This window comes from Lagopus leucura, unplaced genomic scaffold, assembly GCF_019238085.1.
Source record: "Lagopus leucura isolate 7727_CA_CO unplaced genomic scaffold, USGS_WTPT01 Super-Scaffold_100002, whole genome shotgun sequence".
NCBI lineage: Eukaryota > Metazoa > Chordata > Aves > Galliformes > Phasianidae > Lagopus > Lagopus leucura.
Window position 1 is genome coordinate 65,224,715 of NW_024962263.1, and position 23,337 is coordinate 65,248,051.

A 23,337-nucleotide genomic window follows, 5' to 3' on the forward strand; every position below is an offset into this window, starting at 1 on the left:
ATGCTGCTATTTCACTGATATATGAAGTACTTGCAGACACTGGCAGGTTTCATTAGTACTTTGAAACCACATCCAATTCAGGGACATACTCACATAGCTGCTAGGATCACCCAGTCCAGCTTGCAATTTTTCACTAGAATTAGAGGCCTCAGCTATAAATTTTGGGTCGAAGGCTAAGGCTCATATTCATCACTCTAGTTTACACCCATCAATGACGAAAATCACAGATTCACATGAAGAGTTGTCCACAGCTTTTAGCTGGATGAAGCTCAGTTGGTAATAAGAGATTTTTCTCTACAATTTCCTGCTCTCTTGGATATGGAACTTTACCAAGAGAAAGTAACAAAATCAACAGAGTATTTGTTACCTTGGCACTTGGAATTTTTGCACAGTGCTTTTATAGCTGTTCAGGCACCATCCATCACTGTGCAGAATGCAGTGAAAAAATGGCTTTCAAACCCAACTTCTATCCTGTGGCAACTCACAAAGCTCCTCTACAACCTCTCCTTGTTTACTGCTCTGTACACAGCTGTCATGGTCCCTTTGCATGTCCAGTATTGTTTTTTTCCAATCCACGAGCACTTTGATGACATGACTTTTACACGTAGGGTAGACAGTTCTTCCAGGAAGTACAGCAGGAGCAGATCACCTTCTTTGCTTGCACCTCTTACCTTGAGAAGTAACACTACTGTGTTAAAATGAAGAGCTTAGCATAAGATCTAATAAAAAATAAATCTTAGAATGTCCCTTTACAGAGGCATTTAGTTAAATACGACTTTGCAGTGTCTTCACATAATAAAATGGGAGGCATTATTTTCAGAGCAGCCCTTGTTTATTGTTTCTGTAATCTTCCATTACATGTATGTTCTGATCTTCACTCTATTCAGGGTGAGCATATTCGCCTGATTCCAGGTAATATATGCAATTCAGAATTTGGTGACAGGAATAGATTTATTTTGAAGTAGAAAATATTGAATTGGGAATTTGGAGATAACACTTTGTCGTAAGTGCATGCTGAAAGCCACTTTTTACCTCAAAAATGTTTCTTTATTTCCACATAATAGGTTTTCCTGATATAACCACACAACTTCTAACTCACAGTCCTGTATAGGGCCTGCTCACCCTATAAATTCTGCTGCTGCGTTGTGATAATTGTACCAGGAAGCATCTGATTTTGCTCACATGCAGGACAGTCATTATTTATTATGTCACAGGTTAGGAATGCAAGCAGTCTTTAAAATCTTGAGAGAAAAGAAGACTCACATGCAGAATATGATCCAGCAGGTAGTACTGCTAAGACACTTGACCTTCTGTGAAAATTATTCTGGGGCCAGAGAAAAGCTTTGCAAGTCTGGGATTCCCACTGGGATTCTCACTGCATCTGCTATGTCCTTCTCTTGCATTGATACAGAGAGGTTCTTCTAGTCTGCAAAAATCTCAGCAGGCCGTGGTGTTGGGTACATTATCATCTCTGCAGGTTGGTCATAGAGAATAACTTGGAGATAGAATTTCCAAAATCTCTTCTGCCTCAGAAGCTGAGTTCTGCACAGCCTTCTGAAGGTGGGAGCTCTGTGTTGGGCCAAGAGTACTCTGAGGATCTCAGAAGCAAAAACAAGACCTTTGGTTGCTGGGAACTTATTAAAAGAGAAATCTCTAGCCTGCTGCCCTTGACCTCATGTACGTTGTCTCCCCTGTCTTCCAAAAACTGTTGGTGTTTCTTGCCAAGATTTTGTCCTCAGAGGAATAGGAAGTGACTTGCTTATGGAACAGCTGGAACTCAGCGGCTTTTATTAGTTTATAAGCCATTTTTAACTGCTTTGCTTGTGTGGTGCTGTACTGAGTCATGCTGGTGAGTTTCTGCTGCCGTATCCTTGCAATACTTTTATGTACATTCTGTATCAAGGACTTACAGTGAGAGCTGCTACGAGTTCACCATCTGGTGCAGTTTTAATGGGAGAAGTCACAAGAAAGCAGTTTGCGAGACTAATAGTGCATGCGTACAAGAAGATATATAGGCAGAAAGTCAGGATGATGAGTACTGACACATCCACGTGTAAAGAGGAAGTAACAATAAACAAGGAAATAACACCTGGAGCTGTAAGGACGAGACAGGTATAGGCCACATTGTGAGACAGCTCAAAATATCAAGGAGTGCAGTTGGTGAGCCTGTACACCAGCCTGGAATGGGAAGGTGTGTACACAAATATGACGACTGCTCTGAAAATAATGCCTCCTATTTTATGTTTGCCCACAACCCCAGAGGCAGATGTTGGAATGGCAGTAGGACTTGAACCTTCACACCAATATTCCATTACATTTTTTTTTTTGCTGTGTGACAGATGGCAGCATAGGGGAAGTTTGACAAAATGGTGTTTGACATGGAAGTGAATGTAAAGCAAAGGTGTGGGACTGAATTCCTCCAAACAGAAAAAATTACACGCACTGGTCTTTATTGATGCTTGCTGAACATTTATGGAGACCAAAAAATGGATATGACCACATTGAGGCATTTCAGCAGTGTCGACAGTGACAGTGGGTTACCTCAGCTCATGTAGATTTTCATGAGCATGGCATGCAGGTTTTTGTTCATTGCTGGTGAAAATGCACAGCTAATGGTGATGACTATGTTGAAAAATAGTGTTTTGTAGCTGAGACTTTGGTCTATCAAACACTGTTATTGTGCACTTTGTTTCCATGGAAATAAATAGAAAGCTTTACTTTCAGAGCAACCTAGCTAAATGTTCCAGTCAAAACCAAAACCAATAATGAAATGCCTTTGATGACATTATATTTACACTGTATAGGGCTTTACTCAGTAGGTGTAATTTCACTGAATCGTGGCATAGCTTTAGTCTGGAAACTGAGGTTATTCATGTACTGAAGGTTGTTCATTTTGGCATACTTGTTTCCTTAAATGTGTATTCACAGCTGACTGTATCAGTAATAACCAGAAGTTGGCAGAGGCAGGCAGTCCTTTTCTACTGCACTGATATGACATGAGACTTGCAATGTTGATACTTACATTATCATCTCATGAAAAATTACTAGTACAGGATTATTATTATTTTTTTAATACAAGAAAGATCTCCCTCTACCTGACCTTAGTGTAGGACAAAATATTAAATTCTGTAATTTAAGTTTCACAGAACAGCTGGCATGAATCACAATGCTGCATGGTTCTACAGGAGCAGAGACAAAATTGTCGAAAAGAAAACAACAACAACAAAAAAGACTACAAGTACTGTGGTGATCACTGTGAGCACTTCTGCTGAAACCACCCTGGAGGCTGATGCATGTTTTTCGTGACTACTCCTGGAGCTAGGATGCTCGCAGAAGTTGGCAACTGACTAAAGCAGAGGAAAAAAAAAGCTTTGCAGAGGAAGAACCTGTGCCATTTTTTCATCTATACTGACATTTTCAGTGATTTCAAAATAATAATAATCGTGGACAAACAGGATGCGTTCCTTCTGGTGCTTAGTCAACCACTGTGCTGGGATGTATGAGATCAAATGGGGCCAAAGCGAAGCTTAAGCTTTGTGTTGTTGTTTGGCCAAGGATGAGTGTCACGAACAGTTTAGAAGTACCTCAGTGAACAGTTTGCATTTACTGAAGCCATCAGCGCAGCTTCTGTTTGCACTTAGGGGTATGATTCAGAAGTACTATGAAATCCGTAGATTTGTTTGTTTACCACATTTAAGTATGATCTAACTCTGAGAAACATAAGAGAGATGAAGAAAAATGTTTTTATTAGTTTCTAAACACCTTCAGAATGTGTGGGGATCGCTCCAAATGAGAAAAAATGAACACAGTAATTGTTGGCAACAGTACAGAAATGGGAGACTGGATGACAATGGCATCTTTTCTACTCACAGCGTTAATGTCAGAGTCGTGAGTAATCAAAAGGGTACATTAATTATCTAATCTGTTCCCTGTGTTTGTATTGCTTGAAATGTATTTATAATGCTTCTATTGCCATGGGATTTGTGAACATTTGCTTTAGGAACTGCTCCTACACATTCTATATGTGCAAGAAGGCCTCACGGGTATGTATCGTTCTACAGATTTCAGCAGCACTGTGGCAGAGGAGCAAGCTTACGCATCACACTGGACATTTACCCGAGATGTTTGAGCTTCTACAGATGTATGTTCACATACATAATATTCTTCTGCTGTTGCTAATACACCTCACTTCTTGTCCCTGGTAAGCAGCTTCTACAGTGTTATCTCAGTTACGCTGTTACCAGCACCCAACTCCTTCACTAGAAGCATGGAGAAGGCTCTGGGGCAACCTCGTTACAGCCTTCTAGTACTTGAGCTTATAAGCAGGAGAGGGACTGACTTTTTACATGGTCTGATAGCGATAGGACAAGGGAGAATGGTTTTAAAACAAAAAGGGGAAACTTAGGTTAGATAAAATTCTTTACTCAGAATGGTGAAGCATGGGCACAAGCTGCCCAGAGAACCATCCCTAGTTCAAGGCCTGGCTGGATGGGATCCTGGGTAGCTCAATCCAGTGGGTGGACACCCTGTCCATGCTAGGGGGGTTGGAACTAGACTGTCTTTAAGTTTCCTTCCAACCTAAGCCATTCTGTGGTTCATTCATGTGCTCTGCCATGAAGCTTGAGTCACAGAATGGAGCCTGATATAGGCAGGAGATAGAAAAGAAGGAGGCTGCCATCCTTGAGCCCCAGTCAGTGCCAGGCCCACACTAGCAGCTTCTTGGTATGGACATAAGCCTGCAAGTACCACGCTGAACAGCATGTGACTTGATTTTAAGAACTACAGGCTTTGAATTTGTGGATGGATGTTTGTGTGTGCTTAGCATGCATCACATACCATAGGAGCAGTGTGACAAAGATTAATGTAATTAAAACCCCAGCCCTTTGGTAGTGCTTCTGGCTCCACTTCCCCTGTAAGCACCCCAAGCAGCACTCTAAGGAAGCCTGCCATGCCAAACACTCTGTCGTGCTTCATCCTCTCCTTGTTCTTTATGTGGTGCTGCCTCTGACGTCAGTGGAGACCTGACATAAAGAGAGCAGAGGAATTGGGCTGAAATGATTTTTTGTAACAAGATTAAATAGAAGGAGGCTCTCTGAAACGTACAGAAATCTTATTCCTTCCCACAGCATAAATATTTTCTATTTTATTCTTCAAGGACACTTACCTGCATAGGATTTTCTATGTGTGATTATGGGCGATTGCCAACACGCTTGCCAGAAAGGATCTGTAATGAGCAAACAAGGCATTGCCAGTACACTTCTAATGTGCATTTCCATTTGCTATTCCATGTCACACACACTTCTTAATAACTTCTGTGCATACAGCTTTGCCTCCTCATTTCCGTCTTGCAGTTGCTAAATCCTCTTGAATAAAGGCATGCAAATGTGAGTGAACACATGCTGTGTTCATCAGGAATACGCTTTAAATATTTTCTGCCTATACTCAAAAAAGTCGGAGAAATGCCATCAGTTTTTATACGGAATTTCCCAGCTGGTTCCTTTTGGTATTAGCAACAATAACCACATTGTACCAGTGGACTTTTTTCCCCTCTTTACAAAAAAAAAAAAAAACAAAAACAAATGACGCACAGCTTACAACGCTGAATGTAAATGATGGGATCGTTCCGGTGGTGCTATCTCAGACTCACAATGGCCAGCAGAGTTCGGACCCCGGGGCTGAATCACAAGGAAATACCGAAACATATTTGGATAAACTGTCTTAATGAGAAAATGGGATAAAATACCGCAGCACTGCCAATGTCATTCCCGTATCAAAACAATAAATTGCTCAGAGCGGACACAGAGGAGCGTTCACAAAGGACAGCCCGCAGTCCCGCTGGGTGTGATTGAGTAAGCGAGGGCACAGCAGCCCCAGCGGCACAGCAGCAGCGGGACTCGGCGCAGGGTTGCTGTGCTCAGCGCTTTGTACAAAGCTCTCAGGTTTGCGCTTTCCTGAGCTCCCGTAAAACGGGCCGGTGTTGGGCAATATGAAAACATCTGAAATATGTACTGCTCAGTTCTCTTCCCACGTCCAGCCACGAGGGGTGGTGATTCAACTGCTCTCGCAATAAGCGCGCATTTCCTACAAGGTGAGCGAACGTGAGCACGGCTCTACCTGCCTTCTTCTCTGAGAGCGATCGCGAAATCTCGCTCTGAAGTAAGAACCAGGAGCGTCGTCTTCCTTCTTAAACACCCTCCAACCCCCCCAGCTAAGCGGTTTGATCCGCGCCTCCAAATCCCTTGCTAATCCCTTCCAAAAGCGGCACCCACGGGGAACGATCCCACGCCCTCCGCGCTCCGCCGGTCCGGCCCGGCCGTGCCGTGCCCCGCGCACGGAGCCGTTCCCGCGGCCCCCAGTAGGGCGCAGCAGCGGCACGCCGCCCGCGCACCCCGCTCGCCCCCGGACGCGCTCGCACACACGCGCCCCGCTCCGCCGCCGCTGCCCCGGCCCAAGGTCGCAGCACCGCGCGGCGCGGCACGGGCAGGAGCCCGCGTGATACCGGACCGACGCGGCGCGGGCGCGATGCGGCGCGGGACACGGCCGCCTCTCACCCCTGCCGGGGGCGCTGTAAACCCTTTGGTGCCCGGCCGGGCCCGGCGCGGCTCGGCGGCGGGAGGATCGCGGGTTATAAGCGGACTTCTCTCTCTCCGCCCCCGAGCGAAGTCTCCCTCCGCCCCCGCCCGCGCTCCCCACCCCTTCCTCCGGCCGCGGAGAAGGGCATGGAGTTCGCGGGAGCCTATAAAAGCCCCTGAGAGCCCGCCGAGGCCACGGCGTTGAGATAGCCGACGGAGCCGGGTGGGTGCACCATGTCCCATCACTGGGGGTACGACAGCCACAACGGTGAGTGTGGGGCACGGCGGGACGCCTTTGCTTGCCGGCCGCCCGGGGAAGCAGCGCCGCGGCTCTGCCGTTCCCTGAGCTCGGAGGCGCTACGGTTTTGCCGCTGTAACCTTGAGATGCCACCTGCGCCTGAGCGGCGCGCCGAGCATCCTCTGCGTTCCGACACGCGGGGATGGGGCAGAGGGTGCCCCGGTGGAACCCGGCCGCGTTCCCCTCATGTCGGGAACTGCCCCCGCCTCGCTCCCCCAACGGGTTTTCCTAACGGCCGTACAGGTGCCGCGGGGACGTCGCGCTCCGCAGAGCGGTACCTATGACCCCCGAGCCCTGAGCCGCCCCGCGTTCTCTTGCAGGACCCGCGCACTGGCACGAGCACTTTCCCATCGCCAATGGGGAGCGCCAGTCGCCCATCGCCATCAGCAGCAAGGCCGCCCGCTACGACCCAGCGCTGAAGCCCCTCAGCTTCAGCTACGATGCCGGCACGGCCAAAGCCATCGTCAACAACGGGCACTCCTTCAACGTGGAGTTCGACGACTCCTCTGACAAGTCAGGTGAGCGCATCCGTGTGTGCGTAAGGGCAGAGCGCGATGCTGTCGCTAACGCTGCTTTTAATGCTAAGCATCAACTGAAGCTGCAGGATTTCTTTTTTTAATATTAAAAATACATATATTTTGGAAAACTGGACTTCTCTTAGAAGAGTGTTCTGGCTGCCTGTTCTGCCTTACTCTGAACTCTGTAGAAGTGAACTTTTCCTTTGCAGTTAATTGGGGAGGATTTGAGTATATGCTTGAATGGGAAAGGGGAAGAACAAAAAAAGGTGGATTATAAGTACAGCTCTAGGTGTAGCTCATCATAAGCTACCAAACAAATGGTTAATGAGGAGGCAAAAGGCACCGCTGGAGGAAATGGGCTGTAGAATAACAGAGGATTACAGTTATCAACATGGAGCAGAAATAGTTTGGAAATAGTTTCTTTGGTTACCAAAATATTATTTCATATTTCTGAAGCCTGTATGCTCCCAGGTTAGTAAGAAACAGAGGAATGATTAGGAAATACCTCTTTGTTCTTCTGTAACTTAAACAGAAATCCCTGATGTTTCTTGACTTGAAGGCTTTCTAGATACAGACAACATATATCCAGTTCATTCCCACAAGTTTTGCAGGCAGCTGGCCCACGATGTCCCGCAGCTCACTGTGCTGTGCAGTGAGGTTCAGCACTGTGTCTTGCAAACCCCACAGTAACCCTTCTGGAAGGATTGGCTCCATTGGTGGGCAAAGGGAATCTAAGGCACGGCTGCGAGGAGGGTTCTGCAGGTTGTCCTTAGTTGTAGTTTTTCCCTTGGCTGGGTTTGCAGAAATCACCTTGCTGCAGTGAGTGTGTCTCTATTTTTAATTTGGAGAGCAAAACCAGACTCACTGTAAGTCACTGCCTTCTCAAGACACTGTCTGATTTAACTTGTATGAGCAAGTGCCCTGTTTCGCTGAGCATTTCCTTAGCACTGTCACTTAGGGAATGGTGCTGGAAACAAATCATGCCCACCCAAAAAAAAAATTTTTTTTTTTTGTAGATAGTATTATACAAAAGTATGTTAGACAACACTGCACTGAGAATCTGTATTTCAGTTGTGATCTTTATGCTGAATAGTGCTAGCGGGTCAGCTAAGTGGTTCACAGCTGCATGGGTACACGTAAGCCTATGTGTAATTTATTCTGAACTTCTGTATTCATATCTGTATAGCTTAAAAAAGGAGGGAAAAAAAAAAAAAAAAAGCAGGGAAAAAGGTCTTCTGAGTTCTTAGTGTTTATTACTCTGAAGCACTGAGGAGCCAGAGTTGAAGTGTGTATGTTTCAGCAATGTTAGGAGGAATAAGTCCCATAAGTAAAAGCACAAGGAAGGGATTCCATTTTCATTCACCAGGTCTGTCTGAGTCGGCTCTCACTGAGCCCAAGGAAGAAGCTCTGGGTCCTCACAGCATAACACAGCTACTGTGAGGTTACTCTGTGTGCGTAAGTCGGGGAGGACTGAAAAAACTAGTTTGTATCTGACAACATGGGAGAGAAAAATGGCAGTAACATAAAAGAATAAAAAGAAACACCTATAGGAAGAATGCTCTTTCTGAGAAGTCAGTGCAGAACCAGAACATCTGTGGTGGGGATCTTGTGACAGATAGGCAGTGACACTGCTCTCAGAGTGGGATGCAAGTGGGAATGCTCTCAGTGGTTCTGTCAGTGAATCACAAACTGATGAGTGTTCAGGAAAAAAAAGCACTAAACAGCTCTCTGTGAATACATGTAAGGGCAGATCCTTCAATATCACGCTTCCTATTGAAAATTAGTGCCCAAAATCTACCTGGCAGCACTCATAGTGGCTTCATTTGTATGCAGCTAACTGAGTAACCTACTTTCTTTGCGGAAAATAAAGCTGTCTTTGACTTGTCTGTGCTTGATTCATTCCTGTTCCTGAATTTTGAGACTAACAGTATAATGATCTCTCCAATTCCTGGTTAGACAGCAGTCACAAGGAGAGATTACATGACGTTCTATTATGTGTTACAGAAAATATGGGGATAAAGTCCTGTGAATATTCCTCCCAGGCTGCAGTGCTTGTTTCCGTGAGCTGTCCCATTGCAGTAAGGAATTATCTGTGTCAGCAGGCGTAAAATGAAGCAATAAGATCATTATTTGTGAATAATCTTCAACACATGAGTAATAGCACACAAAGGTGTAGATCCATTCATTAAGAATATTCAGGCACATAACGAATGATGCAGCGGTTTGGAATATTTTATGACTTCTGCTCTTAAGGTGTGCAGAATTAGTTACTGTAATAAAAAGTGCAGAGTGAAGATAGGTCAGAAAGCTAAAATGTGTTTGGATAGAGGTCTCTGAAAGCAGTTACTTATTTCAATTCAGAAGGATACTGAATATTAAAATAAATTTTGATATAGAATACTTCCACAGAATGGCCTGGGTTGGACAATTACCTGGCTTCAACCCCCTGCTATGGGCAGGATTGTCCCCCAAATCTTAGTTTTTTTTGTCTATTTGTTATATGTGTACACAGGAGCTCCTGCCTATATCGGTGGAAAAACTTGGAATTTAAAGGGTAAAAAATAGCATTTCTTAATATCCCATTCAGAAGAGGTAATTTTTCTTTTCTGTCCTTTTAAAAGATCTTTTTGCTAATAGGTGAAGCTCTATAGATGTAGCACTTGGCTTAGTTTCTAATTAACCATCCCAATGACCTATGCAATTTTCCCTTACAATGCTGTTAAAATTATTGTGATCACTTTAGTACTTGACTTTGCTCTACTTTTTTGTTAATATAGATGTTACTAAGCATGCTTAAAAAAAAAAAAAAAACCTATTCCTAAGCAATTACATGCAAACCTTCTATTTCAGTTCTCCTAGCACAGCCTTAGAATTTCTTGGGTTATGTGACAGCTGTGGTATTCCCCTTCTAAAGCTGCAGTTGGTTCCTGAAGTCTGTTCCCTTTCTGTTTCACAGTTGCTAGCTGGTAGAACGGATGCATGGAAGTAAGTTGGCAGCTTGGAATTGCCTCTTTCTAAATGCTTTTATTTGCTGAAATTCCATTACTTTCTCTTAGATAAATTATTGTATTCTATCTTGTTTTCTTTCCCTTTTTTGGAATGTTTTCTCAAACATATAGAAAACAAATAATGAATTGTTCCTTAGTTTCTCTTCTTCTGTTCTAGTTTTTTGAATTCTTATGTCCGCTGTCTTGTAGCAAGTGTGAAAGTGCAGGTATTTATACACATTTGTGTTTAAATTGTTATAACCCGAAATAAAAGCAAAACCTCTATATGGTATAAGTGTCACCAGGAATAGAAATACGGCTTTAGGTTTATCCTCCGTTGTCTATTGGGGCATGTGTCAAGCCATTGGTGCTAATAACCCTGACCTATTATAGTGCACCTTATTCTAGGAGTTTTGTAGCAACTGAGAGCTGTGTAGCTCATTCAGGATACCTTCATAATCATACTGTAGTCTGCCATAAGGAAACGTGTATTGTCATACACTTCAAAAGTTGGAAACAACTGCCAACTTCTCAAAGCTCTAAAACCACAGGAAGTGACTGTGCTCAAGTAAGCCTCAAAAGCATGAAAGACAATTTTGTAATATACACTTTATTTTCATTTTAAGTTCTGTGGAAAACTTTTTGGAGTTGACCTACAACTTGACATTCAAATGGGAAGTGCTCGTACCAGTGAGCACTGTATTCTGTGTTCTCTGATCACGTTTGTCAAAGTCATCTATTAATTATTTCATAACAAATAAAGATATTTTAGCTGTAAAACCTGCCAGAAGTGAATAGTAACTCTGGTGTGAACCTCTAAAGACCTCACTAAATGCACTAGTCACTTCTGCATGTGAATGAGTCTCGTTTCCTCTTCTTTCCTTGCTGCTGTGCTGGAAATACTGAAGTCCAACACAGGCTCTCAAGTAAATTTGACATTTTTATAGAAGTTCAGTCATGATGGAACTTTACAATTATGAGGAGACCTGTGAGATGAAAGTATTTTGTTGACTGTGGGACTAGCATTCCTTGGGAGACTTTCAGCAGTCATAACTGATCACTCAATTCTGCAATGGGAAATATTAACGAAGATCCTTCAACTGTCTTGAATTCTGACTCTGTAAACAGACTGATCTATTTTATTGTATTTGTTGCCAACAGCAATGCAGTAGTTGTTGCATTAGCAGTGTGTGGTTGGCAGTGGGTTACACTGGAAATTGTGCCGTTGTTCTCTTTTATCCAGCAGGTAAACTGAGGAAGAAATGTGCAGATCTGCTGCCTTTAAGGCAAAGCTTTTACACAAAGTCGCTGCCAGGCATCTATTTTTAGGCTTCCCAGCTCTGTGCATGTAACATTAGCTACACCAGAATAATGTTGGAGGTTATTGGTATACAGTCACAGCTTGAAGCTCTGCAGTACAGTATGGGCTATGCAGTGTCATAACCCGTCTGTATGGAACTGATTACTTATGGCTCAAGGGGACTGTGTTCAGACACCTGCTTATATGTCACAAGTATTTCTGTGCTCTGCCTGACCTGAAAGTCAGAGGTCCCAGAGTGTGTGTGATCACTCAGTAACTTTGTTGTTCAGCTGGCATCAGTAGAAGCTGCAAAGTCTAAGCAAGATGGTGGTTTGAGTGTAGTGCTTCAAGGCAGTAGGAAGGAAAATGATAGGGCTTGAGATCGGTTCTGCTTAATTCAGGCCTTCATTTCTTTACAGAGCTCAAAAGTGCCCTTCCTGACTTTAACCAGCTTACTTCATTTATCTCTTTCTGTTTATTTATTTATATGCGCGACTTCTAGGCAGAAACTTGTCATGGCTTGTGCATGTAAGAATCCTGCTGACTTCCTTCTGCTCTTCCAGATTCTCTCTCTAGAGGCATATTTTAGTACAAAACCAAGAGAAACTCTAGTTAACTGTTACCAGCTGAGTTAAGAACCACTTGGCTGCATTACATCTTAAAAATAAATTTTTCATAGTGCTAGATGGCACCTTGACTATTCTTCCCAACCAATTTGATCACTTACCTTCATAAGTGAAAGGGTGCTGAGTGTTGAGTGCCTAGAGGCCACATTCGCACCTTCCTTCACTTTGCACACCTTCCTTATATCTCAGTGGTATGAGCACCATGTCCAATGCATAATTTCCAGTACTGTAAGCAACCTCTGAGGTTAGTGTTATAGTTACACCTGTCAGAAATGAAGCCAATTGTTACTCTTAAGAGAATCTTAATGGTTCCAACTCAGTGCTTTGGAAATCATTGTCAAATTATGTGGGTTGAAAGGTGAAGACTGAATGCTGATCAGGGATTCCCTATAGTGCCTTATGATTCATAAAAAAAATTCTTCTAATCCTCAGAGCAATGGGTTTCACCATGTGAAATGAATAGTGCCTTTCTTGTACTAGGGACAGTATATCACATGGACAAAGTGTTCATAACGTAATGCCAAATTTTCAAGTGTTTAATACTCCCCAGCTGCATCTATAAATAGTTTATAGTGTATTTTGTTCTTTTAAATAGCCACTTCTCTTGCCACTTCCCCTTAATTTACTCTTAGTGGCTTGTGGATGTTTTTGTCTGTACAGGTATGCTGACATTTACATGCATACAGCATTCCCACTTAGATGTCTGCATGATTCCAACAAACAAATGACCTGAAGGGCTGACAAGGAAAGACGTGAACCTGAATGACTTAGGATGGTTAAGCAGGTCAGAGCCTTGTCTGGCTGCTGCCCAGTCTGTGCCAAGTAGTTCAGCAGGGCTGAATTGAAATCACTGAGCAGCTGCTGATACACACGTATGCAGATGTGGTGCAGTTTGGCACTTGTTTAATTCTGGCCTATCTCTCTGGAACATCCTTGCTACCTTATCAGGCTAGCCCCCTAGCAAGGTCACAGCAGGGCTTTTTTTTCTTATGAGATACCAATTACGTAGGTTCTTCTGGTGAAGCTCATTACAGATGTTTTCTGCAAGTGTGATCTCTATATCATATGCTTGCATCCTGTCTTACTCTCCTGCTTGTCATGATATAGTGTCCTAGGAGGAATGTTTGAAAGAGATAACATAAAGAAGGAAACATCTCGCAAAATGTAATATTCTATACTCCATGTTTCACAGAAGTGACAGCTCACCTCAACTGAACCCTTCAGACTGTCAGATGGGGAAGTCCATTCTTGCATAAGAACACAAGGCTAATCCCTGAGCATACTCATAAGAGCCTTTTCATGCCATTAATAGTACATGGTGCTCGAGATGTTTTTCTGCTTTATCTCTGCAGGGCCTGTTTTCTAGCGTATAGATATCTGTGCATACACAAATGCCTATACAACATTAACATTACAAATAGTTGCACAATATGTACATTACGTGCACATATCTATAATGCTAAATGCATGCACATGTCTACTGGAGGCAGACAGAAAATCATGGCTTTTTTTTTCATGCCAAAGCAATCTGTGCTTTGAGCTGTGCTCAAAGCTGTATGCTGAACTGTCCTGTTACATTTTAGCTTGGCGGTATCTTAGTTAGAACTACTTTTTGTACTTTGAGCTCTTGACATCCATTGTGCTGCAGTGGGCCCATTGTTTCATCTCCTGGAAGGAGTTTTGCTGTCAGTGATTTCCATTGAAAGGGCATTTTTTCATTCAGCTTTGTCTCAGAATCATGAGCTTTAAGAGTAGTGTTTTCTTATCACACTGATCTGTATAACAGGAAGAAATTCATTCTGTCTCAGGAAGCAACCTTATAGTTCAGCCATTTTGATTACTTCTTTGACAAGTTTATTGCTGCAGTGAGATTTATTAGTCTCCTGCCCTGTTACATCCTTATGCAGGGAACTATGGTATTCCTGCCTAATTTAGCTAACTTAGTGGCTGCTGCCACTTCCTGAAGAAAAATATGAAGTAGTCCACAGAACTTCCTGTAAAGCTGTCCTGTTCTGCATGGGAAAAGTAACTGCCCAGTGATTGCCTCTGGAAACAGCAGTGAGGTTGCATGGCCTTAATGAGCAGCTGTCCTGGGTTTCTGTGCATTTCCAAATATCCCATGAGCACGTAATGGAGACAAAGATAGTTCACCTTCTTTATCCCAGAAATCCCATAGACATTAATAGAACCGTTTGTGTGGTTATTTAGCTTTCTGAATTAGCTCTGCTAGTACTTACTTTCACCTAATTTAGAAAATGTTCTGAGGTCATGTAACAGCAGTGCAGTATAATTGCTGGATATTAGTAGTGTAACTTGTTCAGTAAGTGGTAGAAGGTTGAGAACAGTCACTGTTTCTTAATCTAAGCAAAATGGCTCCAAATCTGTCTCACTGCAGTATTTCAAATAGCTGTCAAATAGAAGAAAATCTGCATTTCCAAGTTGTTACCTCTTGGATTTCTACATGTCTGTGTAGGCCACAGTGTGTTTATTGATGTAGATTGAGAGTGAAGAATCTATGAGAAAATCATGTGTTTTCCAAGCTGCCCGGTACTATCTTCACTCTCATCTGAAGCTATGCTATATAACGAAAAGGGACGGAGCTACATCTGTATTTCCTGGGTTAGAGTAATACTGAACTCAAAAGTAAGAGAGCTAATTCTGAGGTGATCAAATATGGATCAGAATTTTCCCATCCCTCAAAAAAAGAAAAGAGCTGGGCTTCTGTTTTCAGTGGGGCCTGAACTGATGTTTGTGTCACATGGACGGGGTGGGGAAGTTCCTAGTGGAAATGTTGCTCTGATGCTCCAGGAGTTTTTGCTTTACAAAAGCCGTACTCATGGTTTAAAACAAACAAACAAAAAAACTTTTATACTGAAGAAAAGAAGTTCCAGTATCTTCACGTTTATGTTTTAAATTTTACTTCTTTGGAAAGTCTGGAAAATATTAAGGAAAAATAACTGCTTAATGGAGGCTAGAACAAGAAGGCCTGATGTGTAACTAAGACTGTTGAGTTTGTATTCATTCACACTAATCTAATTATTACTTTCTTTGAATGCTCTGCTGTGAGACAAAATAAGCTAGTGCTGGATTTGAGAACCACAGAGTGAGAAAAGTAAGCAAAAACTGCAAAGAGATTTTGTGCATCTTTTGAGTTTTATGAAGCTGTAGTAAACTTTGTGTAGAAATAACACTGCAAATGGATTTGAGAATATTGCATGGTTCTGCTCTTCAGCATGCTTTCCATTGATTAATAACGGCAGATTAACCTGTGCTATGCTAGTGCTTCTGAAGTTCAGGAATGGTGAGACCATGGTCCATTTGTATCTGCAACAAGCAGCAAGTCCATTAGCCAAAGGAACTGAAACTCCATGGCATCGTTTTTAAATGAAACATGTTATTGTATGGATTAAATGATTTTGCATCGGTAAAGATGTAGCACATAATTACATTTTAAAATGGAGCTAGCACACATTTGCAATAACCATTCTGAAAAAAACTTGTTCCAATTTGTAGTACTGTGCTTGAAACAGTTGTGCTCCTTGGCAGTTAGAACATGTAGAAATAGAGGAGTAGAGTAAAATAAGTGCCTATTCAATTATTTCAAACAGCCATTCCTCTTCGTATCACACAGTTTGGCAATAGGCAGGGTAAGCCTTGCTCTGATGGCAACGTACAGTGAAATTGGTAAGACTATAGTGGAACATGTATTCACATTTTTCAAACAGAAGTATGTGTTGGCAGACTTCTAAAATTATTTGCCAGAGAAGGAGCTCTGGGCAAACGCTGTTTGTCTATTGAACCAAATTCTGCATGTGTAATGCACACAAGTGGAAACTAATGTGTTTCATACATCTTTCATCTAAACTTCATGTATTCCAGTTGTTTAGTCAAATGCTCACCTCTTTGAGTTCTTCCATTTCCAAGTATCCACAGCTATGTTTGTCCATGCTTTTGGTATAACCAGAAGAAATCTGAACAGTTACCTTTTCCACTTTGTGTTTGGTTTATATTTTCAAACCTGCACATGTGATAGTTCCATGTTGAGACTTACTGCGGACCAAGAGGCAAGCATCTTCTTCACTCCACAGAATCATTTTGTTTGTGGCACGTGCACAGAGCCGATGTATGTCTAACACCTCATGTCAACACTCTTCTGTCACTTTATATATATATATTATGCACCTATACACAGAAATAGATCTGTAAGATTATAGCATTTCAAATGATATTTTAAAAATATTTCTGATTTTTAAATATTAGCTCCTCAAGGATTTAATAGTGAATTTGAGACACTTAGAAAAAATACAAATCTGTGTAAAACCTTGCCTTAGTAACTTAGATATATAGTTCCACTGAACAGAACTGTTTGTTATTGTTCCATGCTTTATGCTGTGCTGGAGGAGAGTCTGTGCCTTCAGCATCTCTCAGTAATTGGGCTTGATCCTGCATGTTGTAATGGTGATTGGTCACAGAATAAGTACAAAGTTAAAGCTAACAAGCAGAGTAGGGGAGCTTACTCCTGTGTAATTGAATGTGTGACTGGGCTCTCCTCTTAAGCCAGTCACATCACAGGGATAATGTCAGGTAGTGGGAAGCGTAAGTTAATGCCTCATGTCCAAACCAAACTTTTTTTTTTAAAAAAAAAAAAAAAAAAAAGGCTTCTGCAGCATTGCTGTTCTCACCACCATTTTCTTATACTCATTACTGGAGAGAAAAAACTGGGATAAGCAGAGCTGGATCTTTGCAATGCTTTGTGCTGTGCCCAGCTAGCATCTGTCCACAGCCAAATGTTTGTGTTTGGAGTCAAAAGTGTTTTAGTTGATCAAATTCACTACAGGATTTGCCTTAATGGAGAAACTGTCCAAAATGAGGAGATAGAGTACGATACTAAGTAAAATATGATTTGGTCTATAGGTGTACTTTCTCAGAGTAACCTTATGCAGGCCTAGTCTTTTTCTTGAACTTTTTTATTTACTTGGTGACAGAAAAGTTACATCCTTAACTCTTCCCTCGTCACCTGCAATAATAGCATGCTTAATTGCTGATGACATTCACTGTAAATTCACTTATGGTTTTATATGTTCAGTACTGACTTGGGCTTTTTGCAGCAGTGTACCATTGAAGACAATCTGGAGTAGCATGACAGCATGCAGAGCAATAAATTAATTCACTTGGGAGACTTGAGTGGATATTCCAGTCTGAAGTGAGACTTGATAGCAAATGTTCCAGCAGGTGCTAATGGAAGCTCTTTGCTTTGCAGTGCTGCAAGGAGGAGCACTGGATGGAATCTACAGGTTGGTGCAGTTTCACATTCACTGGGGATCCTGTGAGGGCCAGGGCTCTGAGCACACTGTGGATGGCGTGAAGTATGATGCTGAGGTAGGATGTGCTTTGCCTTTCCAGTCTTGTGTGTCTAATGAGTACTTTGATATTTTTTTTTTTTCCACCTTCCACTGTGATAGCAATAGCTCTACAAACCTTCATGGGGCAAGAGACTGTGGGGATTACCATAGAAGATTTTGGTGCAGTGCCACATTAGGATCAGCCCTTTGCAAATCATAGAATCATAGACTTGCTCAGGTTGGAAAAGACCTTAAAGATCATCTAGTCCAACCACAACCTTACCATACTACCCTAACTAACAACCCTCTCCTGAATCATGTCCCCGAGAACCACATCCAAACGATTTTTCAACACGTCCAGGGATGGTGACTCAACCACCTCCCTGGGGAGCCTATTCCAGTGCTTAACCACCATTTCTTTAAAGAAGTTTTTCCTGATATCCAACCTAAACTTACCCTGGCACAACTTGAGGCCATTTCCCCTAATCCTGTCACTCACCTGTCACCAGTGAGAAAAGATTAACCCAATCCCGCTCTCACTGCAATCACCTTTCGGGTATTTGAAGAGAGCAGTAAGGTCTCCAAAGGTAATACAGAGATTAGAAACAAATGACTGCTGTGAAATACCTTTTTAACCCTTCCATTAATGCAGGCATTGACTGAATGTAGTTGCAGTTTGAATGGGCCCACAAATTTATCAGCTTTGCTTTTCCATGAGATAGGATTTACTTTAGGCACATCCAGAAAAAATCCTGCCATTGCCTCACATCTGTTGACAATACCATAATTACTTGTTCAGTGTGAGTTGCAGATATTGGGAAACAGCCATATGAACTAAATAACATTGAAATAAAAAATAAAGGAGCATCCTTGCTGAAGTGGCCTTGATACTCTTGTGATATCTTTTTCAAAGGCTTTCCCTGAAAGGGCTTCATTGGTGGTTTTTTTTTTTTTTCGGGATTCTTGTTGTTGTTTTCTGTTTTTGTTTAGAGTGGAGGTCAGAACTGTATTTAATGTCTTCTCTGTTGTTACACTGTAGGACCATGTATTTGTGTTGATTAAAAACTTGTGAATACCTGGCTATATTAGAAGTACTGTGTCAAAATCCTGCGGGCTTTGTGTAGGCAAAACTCATTGTAAAGATAAGAGGAGTTTTACCAGACTGAAAGCAGGAAGATGCAGCCCAGTTTGCATCTAAAATTCATCTGGGACCAAGAGTCAGAAGCAAAATAAAATGCATGACAGAAATCTCTTTGCATAAATGAAACTTCAGAGTTAATGAATAATGTAACAAATTCTTAACTGTATGCAAAAGTTTTAAATCTCAGCAGTAAAACACCATCTGCTCTTAATGTTTAATAAATTACTTCCCTGCATCCTCATTTGTAAAATATTATGGATGGAATATAATTTTCACAGTCCTCCATGTTTTCTTGTTCCTAGCTTCATATTGTTCACTGGAATGTAAAATATGGCAAATTTGCTGAAGCTGTGAAGCATCCTGATGGTTTGGCTGTGGTAGGCATCTTGATGAAGGTTAGTTGAACTTCTTTATATTATTTGTGTTAGTATAGTATGTTCACTGTGTTCCACTATGTGCAAGGAGCCCAAAACACAGGATGAAGCAGTGTTATTTTTTACCCCATAAACCCAGAACAAATCAGATGATGCTCCAGGTTCTTGATTTTCTGTACATACAAAAACTGTACACTTATAGTAGAGTATGGCTGTCATCTGTCACTGTGATGACCCTACAGCAGCACGCTTGCCTCTGTCATAGTGGCACTGCTGTGACTTGGACAGTGAAACGATCTGCATTACTAAGTCATATATATATGAATCTATAGTAAGACCAGCCTAATTAACAACTATTTTAATTCCCTTGCTATTGTTAAATGTCCAGAGCATTTCATATCAGCCAAATTGTCTTCACAGCTCTTGAAAAAGATTATTGTATTCCAACTGTGTGTACTCTGTCCTGGTCTCCTATTAGGAGGGTGGCTTCTATGAAGAAATAGCAGCTCAAATCCAAAAATAAATCCATATGCTGTAAATTGAAATAACAATTTTGTTCTGACCAGTGTCCTCAGCTGACCTATTTGTGCTGTCAACTGGTTTGATTTTTAGAGAGACAGTTGCAGTCAGTTCTGTTTAATATTCCTGTTATGTAATGAACTGGTGCTATGAAAATGTGCTACAAAATGTGTCCTTGAGAATTCTAACAGAAAACTAAGGTGTCACGAAACTGCTCCATTAAGTTCTTTTCATGCTGTTTGTGTTACAGGTAGGGAATGCCAAACCTGAAATACAGAAAGTTGTTGATGCTCTGAACTCCATTCAAACCAAGGTAATATTCTGTGTTGAATGCCACCAGACGAAACCGTTTGGTCTAGAAAGTAGATTCTTTACTACTTTCATGTCCACTCTGTGTATGAGAGTAAAACCATACAATCAGCACAAATGCTTCTGTAATCATTAAAGCCAAGGATGTTCAAAGTAAGTTAGGTTAGAGGGCAGGTAATTTGTATCTAGATGACTACATCTATTTGTCTTTCAGGTGCATTGAAACCTGTAAGGTAAGAATCATCTTCCAGATAAGAAGTTTGATCAGGTTAAAAACTGGGGAAAAAGTTAGCCTTCTGTATTTTAAATACCGTATAAAGCATATATGGAATCTTAATGTACTAAGTAATTGGAAACCAGAGATTTATTTAGTAATTAAGTACCACAATAGAGGGTAAAGGCCTTTGCCAACAAGATCCATGGATGGAAAAGATAAAGAACAAGACTTCCCTGTCGCCTTTGTCATCAGTCTCCATTTGACATAAATGGATGTTGCCATTTACTTCATTGGACAACAGGTCTCTCAGTTTCCGTATTCCCAGTGTACACTGCATCTGAAATCTTGCTGTTCCTTCAGGCAAGATCAAGTCATATCTGTAAAGGAAAAACCCGTAAATTCAACATTTGAAATGCTGAAACGTCTTAACTGTCCTAAAAAATAAGGAATATAGTGCTGAATGTACATAATGCCTGTACCATAAGCGGTACTAACCGTTTATGCCCAACTCAGTTTCTCCCTTCCTCCAAATACAGAGCTTCTGTGGAAGACTTCAGTGTGACAGGCCCAGTGGTTGTATGTTGTCACTTCCTTAACAATAGTCTGCCTACTTTCTTTATTGCAGGGGAAACAAGCTTCTTTCACAAACTTTGACCCTATTGGACTGCTGCCTGCATGCAGAGACTATTGGACATACCCTGGCTCCCTGACCACTCCACCACTGAATGAATGTGTGATCTGGCATGTTCTCAAAGAACCCATCACTGTCAGCTCTGAGCAGGTAGCTCTCTGAGATAGAGCCAGTCGTATTGATTGCTTTGATTCAGTCTTCCAAGTGATCCTTGAAATTGCTAATGTTGCATAGAAATATGAATCTGAAGTGGTTGCTTTTTTCTGGCAAGCTCTTCTTCTTTATGTCGAATTGCAGGTTGATGTAAAATGAAAGATCGTCCTCCATTTGGACAAAGTCCAAGCAATGTGAAGAGTTTAAAAATTTAATCAAGTTGGAGCTGCTGTGTTTTTTTTTTTTTTAAAAAAAAAAAAAAGTAGAATGCATGAAAAGACTACTTGCATGTGTAGAAAAATGCTAGCATGTACTGCGAGCATCAGCTTGTTTGCTGCACATGCACAAGTCACCTATCTGTGTGTACTTGCCCTGAAAATAGCAGGTTTATCACATATCAAAAGAGCATTCATTCTGTATCTGCAGTAGTATACTGTAAATCTGTGGCTGGTTTGTTTATTTTTGAGATCTTAGAGCATTTCCAGAATATGCAGACCCCATGTTACAAGGACTGTTCATCACAGAATAGACTGGGAACTCCCATGCATAACTGTAACAATCCTAACTGCCTTGTTTGGAAGAGAGAAAACTTGCAGATTCCAGAAGTCATTTATCTAAGAAGAGTCCCATTTTGTGTTGTGCAGCTTGAGGAGGATGGAACCTTCCTAGTGAGAAGGAGTTCATTCAGACTAAATCAGTCCTGGCCCAAGGTTTCTGCACCATCCATTAATGAAATTATAAAGAAGCAAGATTCTATCCTGAGGTTTGCAACTGCATGCTCAGAAGATACAAATAAATCACGAACCTATAAATATAAACTAGTCCTGAAGGGTTTTAGTTTACCCTTCAAACTCTTAAATCCCTTTTATTTAATTTTTAGTATGGCACCCATACTAGAACCATGCGTAGATGTTTCTCTAGATCTGGTGTTGGTGAAAGGTTTAGTTGAGCCTTGTGGTTTGGGGTGATGATGTGTAATTCAGATGGTCCTGTTGCAGTGAGTATGCATTTGAGGATGGTTGTGCCTTTTCCCACAGATGTGCAAACTCCGTGGCCTTTGCTTCAGTGCTGAGAATGAGCCGGTGTGCCGCATGGTGGACAACTGGCGCCCATGCCAGCCTCTGAAGAGCAGGGAAGTCAGAGCTTCCTTCCAGTAACCTCAGCGATGCGAGTGATAGAAACTGCTGTGTTTGTGAGGAACCCTTTTTGCTAAGCACAAATCAAACCTTTGCCATGTGTGTCCTGGCAACATCTTGTCTCCCATATTCCCTCTCTCTTTCATTCTATATCTAAAATGCCAGCTAATGAAATGTGAAAGGCTCTTGGCCAAACAGGAAGGGGTTCTTAATGTTTGGAGCTGAGGCAGGGCTGTGTGCATTTTGATGACTTGCTGTGACTGACATTTTGGTGTGACAAACAATATATTGGCTGTTTGGGAGAGCACATGGTGATAGCAAAATAAGCCATTCTAAGAAACCTCATCCACTGGTGTGATAGTACATATAACTAATGATAACTTGAAGCTTTGTCAAAAGCACAGGAATACAAAATATAGGTATAGTATAGGAAAAAAAAAAGTATATTGAGAAGGAAAAGTAAAATTGGATACTGAGAATTAGTCTTAGATGTTAAGAAACTGACATGTAAATATTTTGAAGACCATTTTACATTTTTATCCATACTGTCAACAACCTTGATTATGTCTTCATGGTAGTGTGTTGGATTTTTTTAATTAAAAATGTCCTAAATTAAGTATTATCTTTTAAAATTGTTACCACAGAGTACAAAGTATCTTTTCACTGAAATAATATATGCTCTAATTTAAGGGGGAAATAAAATTGTATTTTAGATAACTTCTCTAATAAATCTATACTTATATTTTTGCTTCCAAGTTGTTGTTTAATTCAGGGAAGTAGTTGCTACTCTGTTCACATCATTACATACTAAGCATTATTAATAAACAGCATATAAGGAGCGAGTATTAATGACACTGGAGATTAATGCAAAATGATACAATGTATTAGAAGAAAATCCTTAAGTTGCTCTCTGCTAGACTGCAGAAGAAAGAATTGGTTCTGAGCGATCCTTGCAAATTGTCACTGAAGTTAATTGCATAATAAAAGATCCCCTTGCAAGAATTCTGAACAACATTCATTCTGTTGAACAAGCTTCTCCCAAACTGGTTGCATTAACGTTGCCCTTATGTGACAGCCCCAAAACAAAGTGCCTTATCTTTATGCAGAACACTTATGCAATCTGTTTCTCCAACAAGAACAAATCCTTTCAAGACTGTGTCCCCAGAGTTTGATGTTTAGCCTCACTGCACCATATCATATGAATAATTTCAATA

At 41.4% G+C, this 23,337-nt stretch overlaps 1 protein-coding gene across 2 annotated transcripts; it reads left to right on the forward strand.

Moving 5' to 3' along the window:
• The first annotated feature begins 6,695 nt into the window (after positions 1–6,695).
• On the forward strand, positions 6,696–22,865 carry LOC122178519 (carbonic anhydrase 2). 2 transcript variants are annotated; one of them, XM_042868656.1, is made up of 7 exons: positions 6,696–6,840; positions 7,191–7,388; positions 17,562–17,680; positions 19,087–19,179; positions 19,928–19,990; positions 20,829–20,984; positions 22,025–22,865. In XM_042868656.1, the coding sequence occupies exons 1-7, from the start codon at positions 6,807–6,809 to the stop codon at positions 22,142–22,144; spliced, it is 783 nt and encodes a 260-aa protein (XP_042724590.1). In that variant the 5' UTR covers positions 6,696–6,806; the 3' UTR covers positions 22,145–22,865. The 2 variants fall into 2 exon arrangements, with proteins under 2 accessions (XP_042724590.1, XP_042724591.1); XM_042868657.1 differs by lacking the exons at positions 6,696–6,840; positions 7,191–7,388 and adding an exon at positions 15,208–15,413.
• Positions 22,866–23,337: the final 472 nt, after the last annotated feature.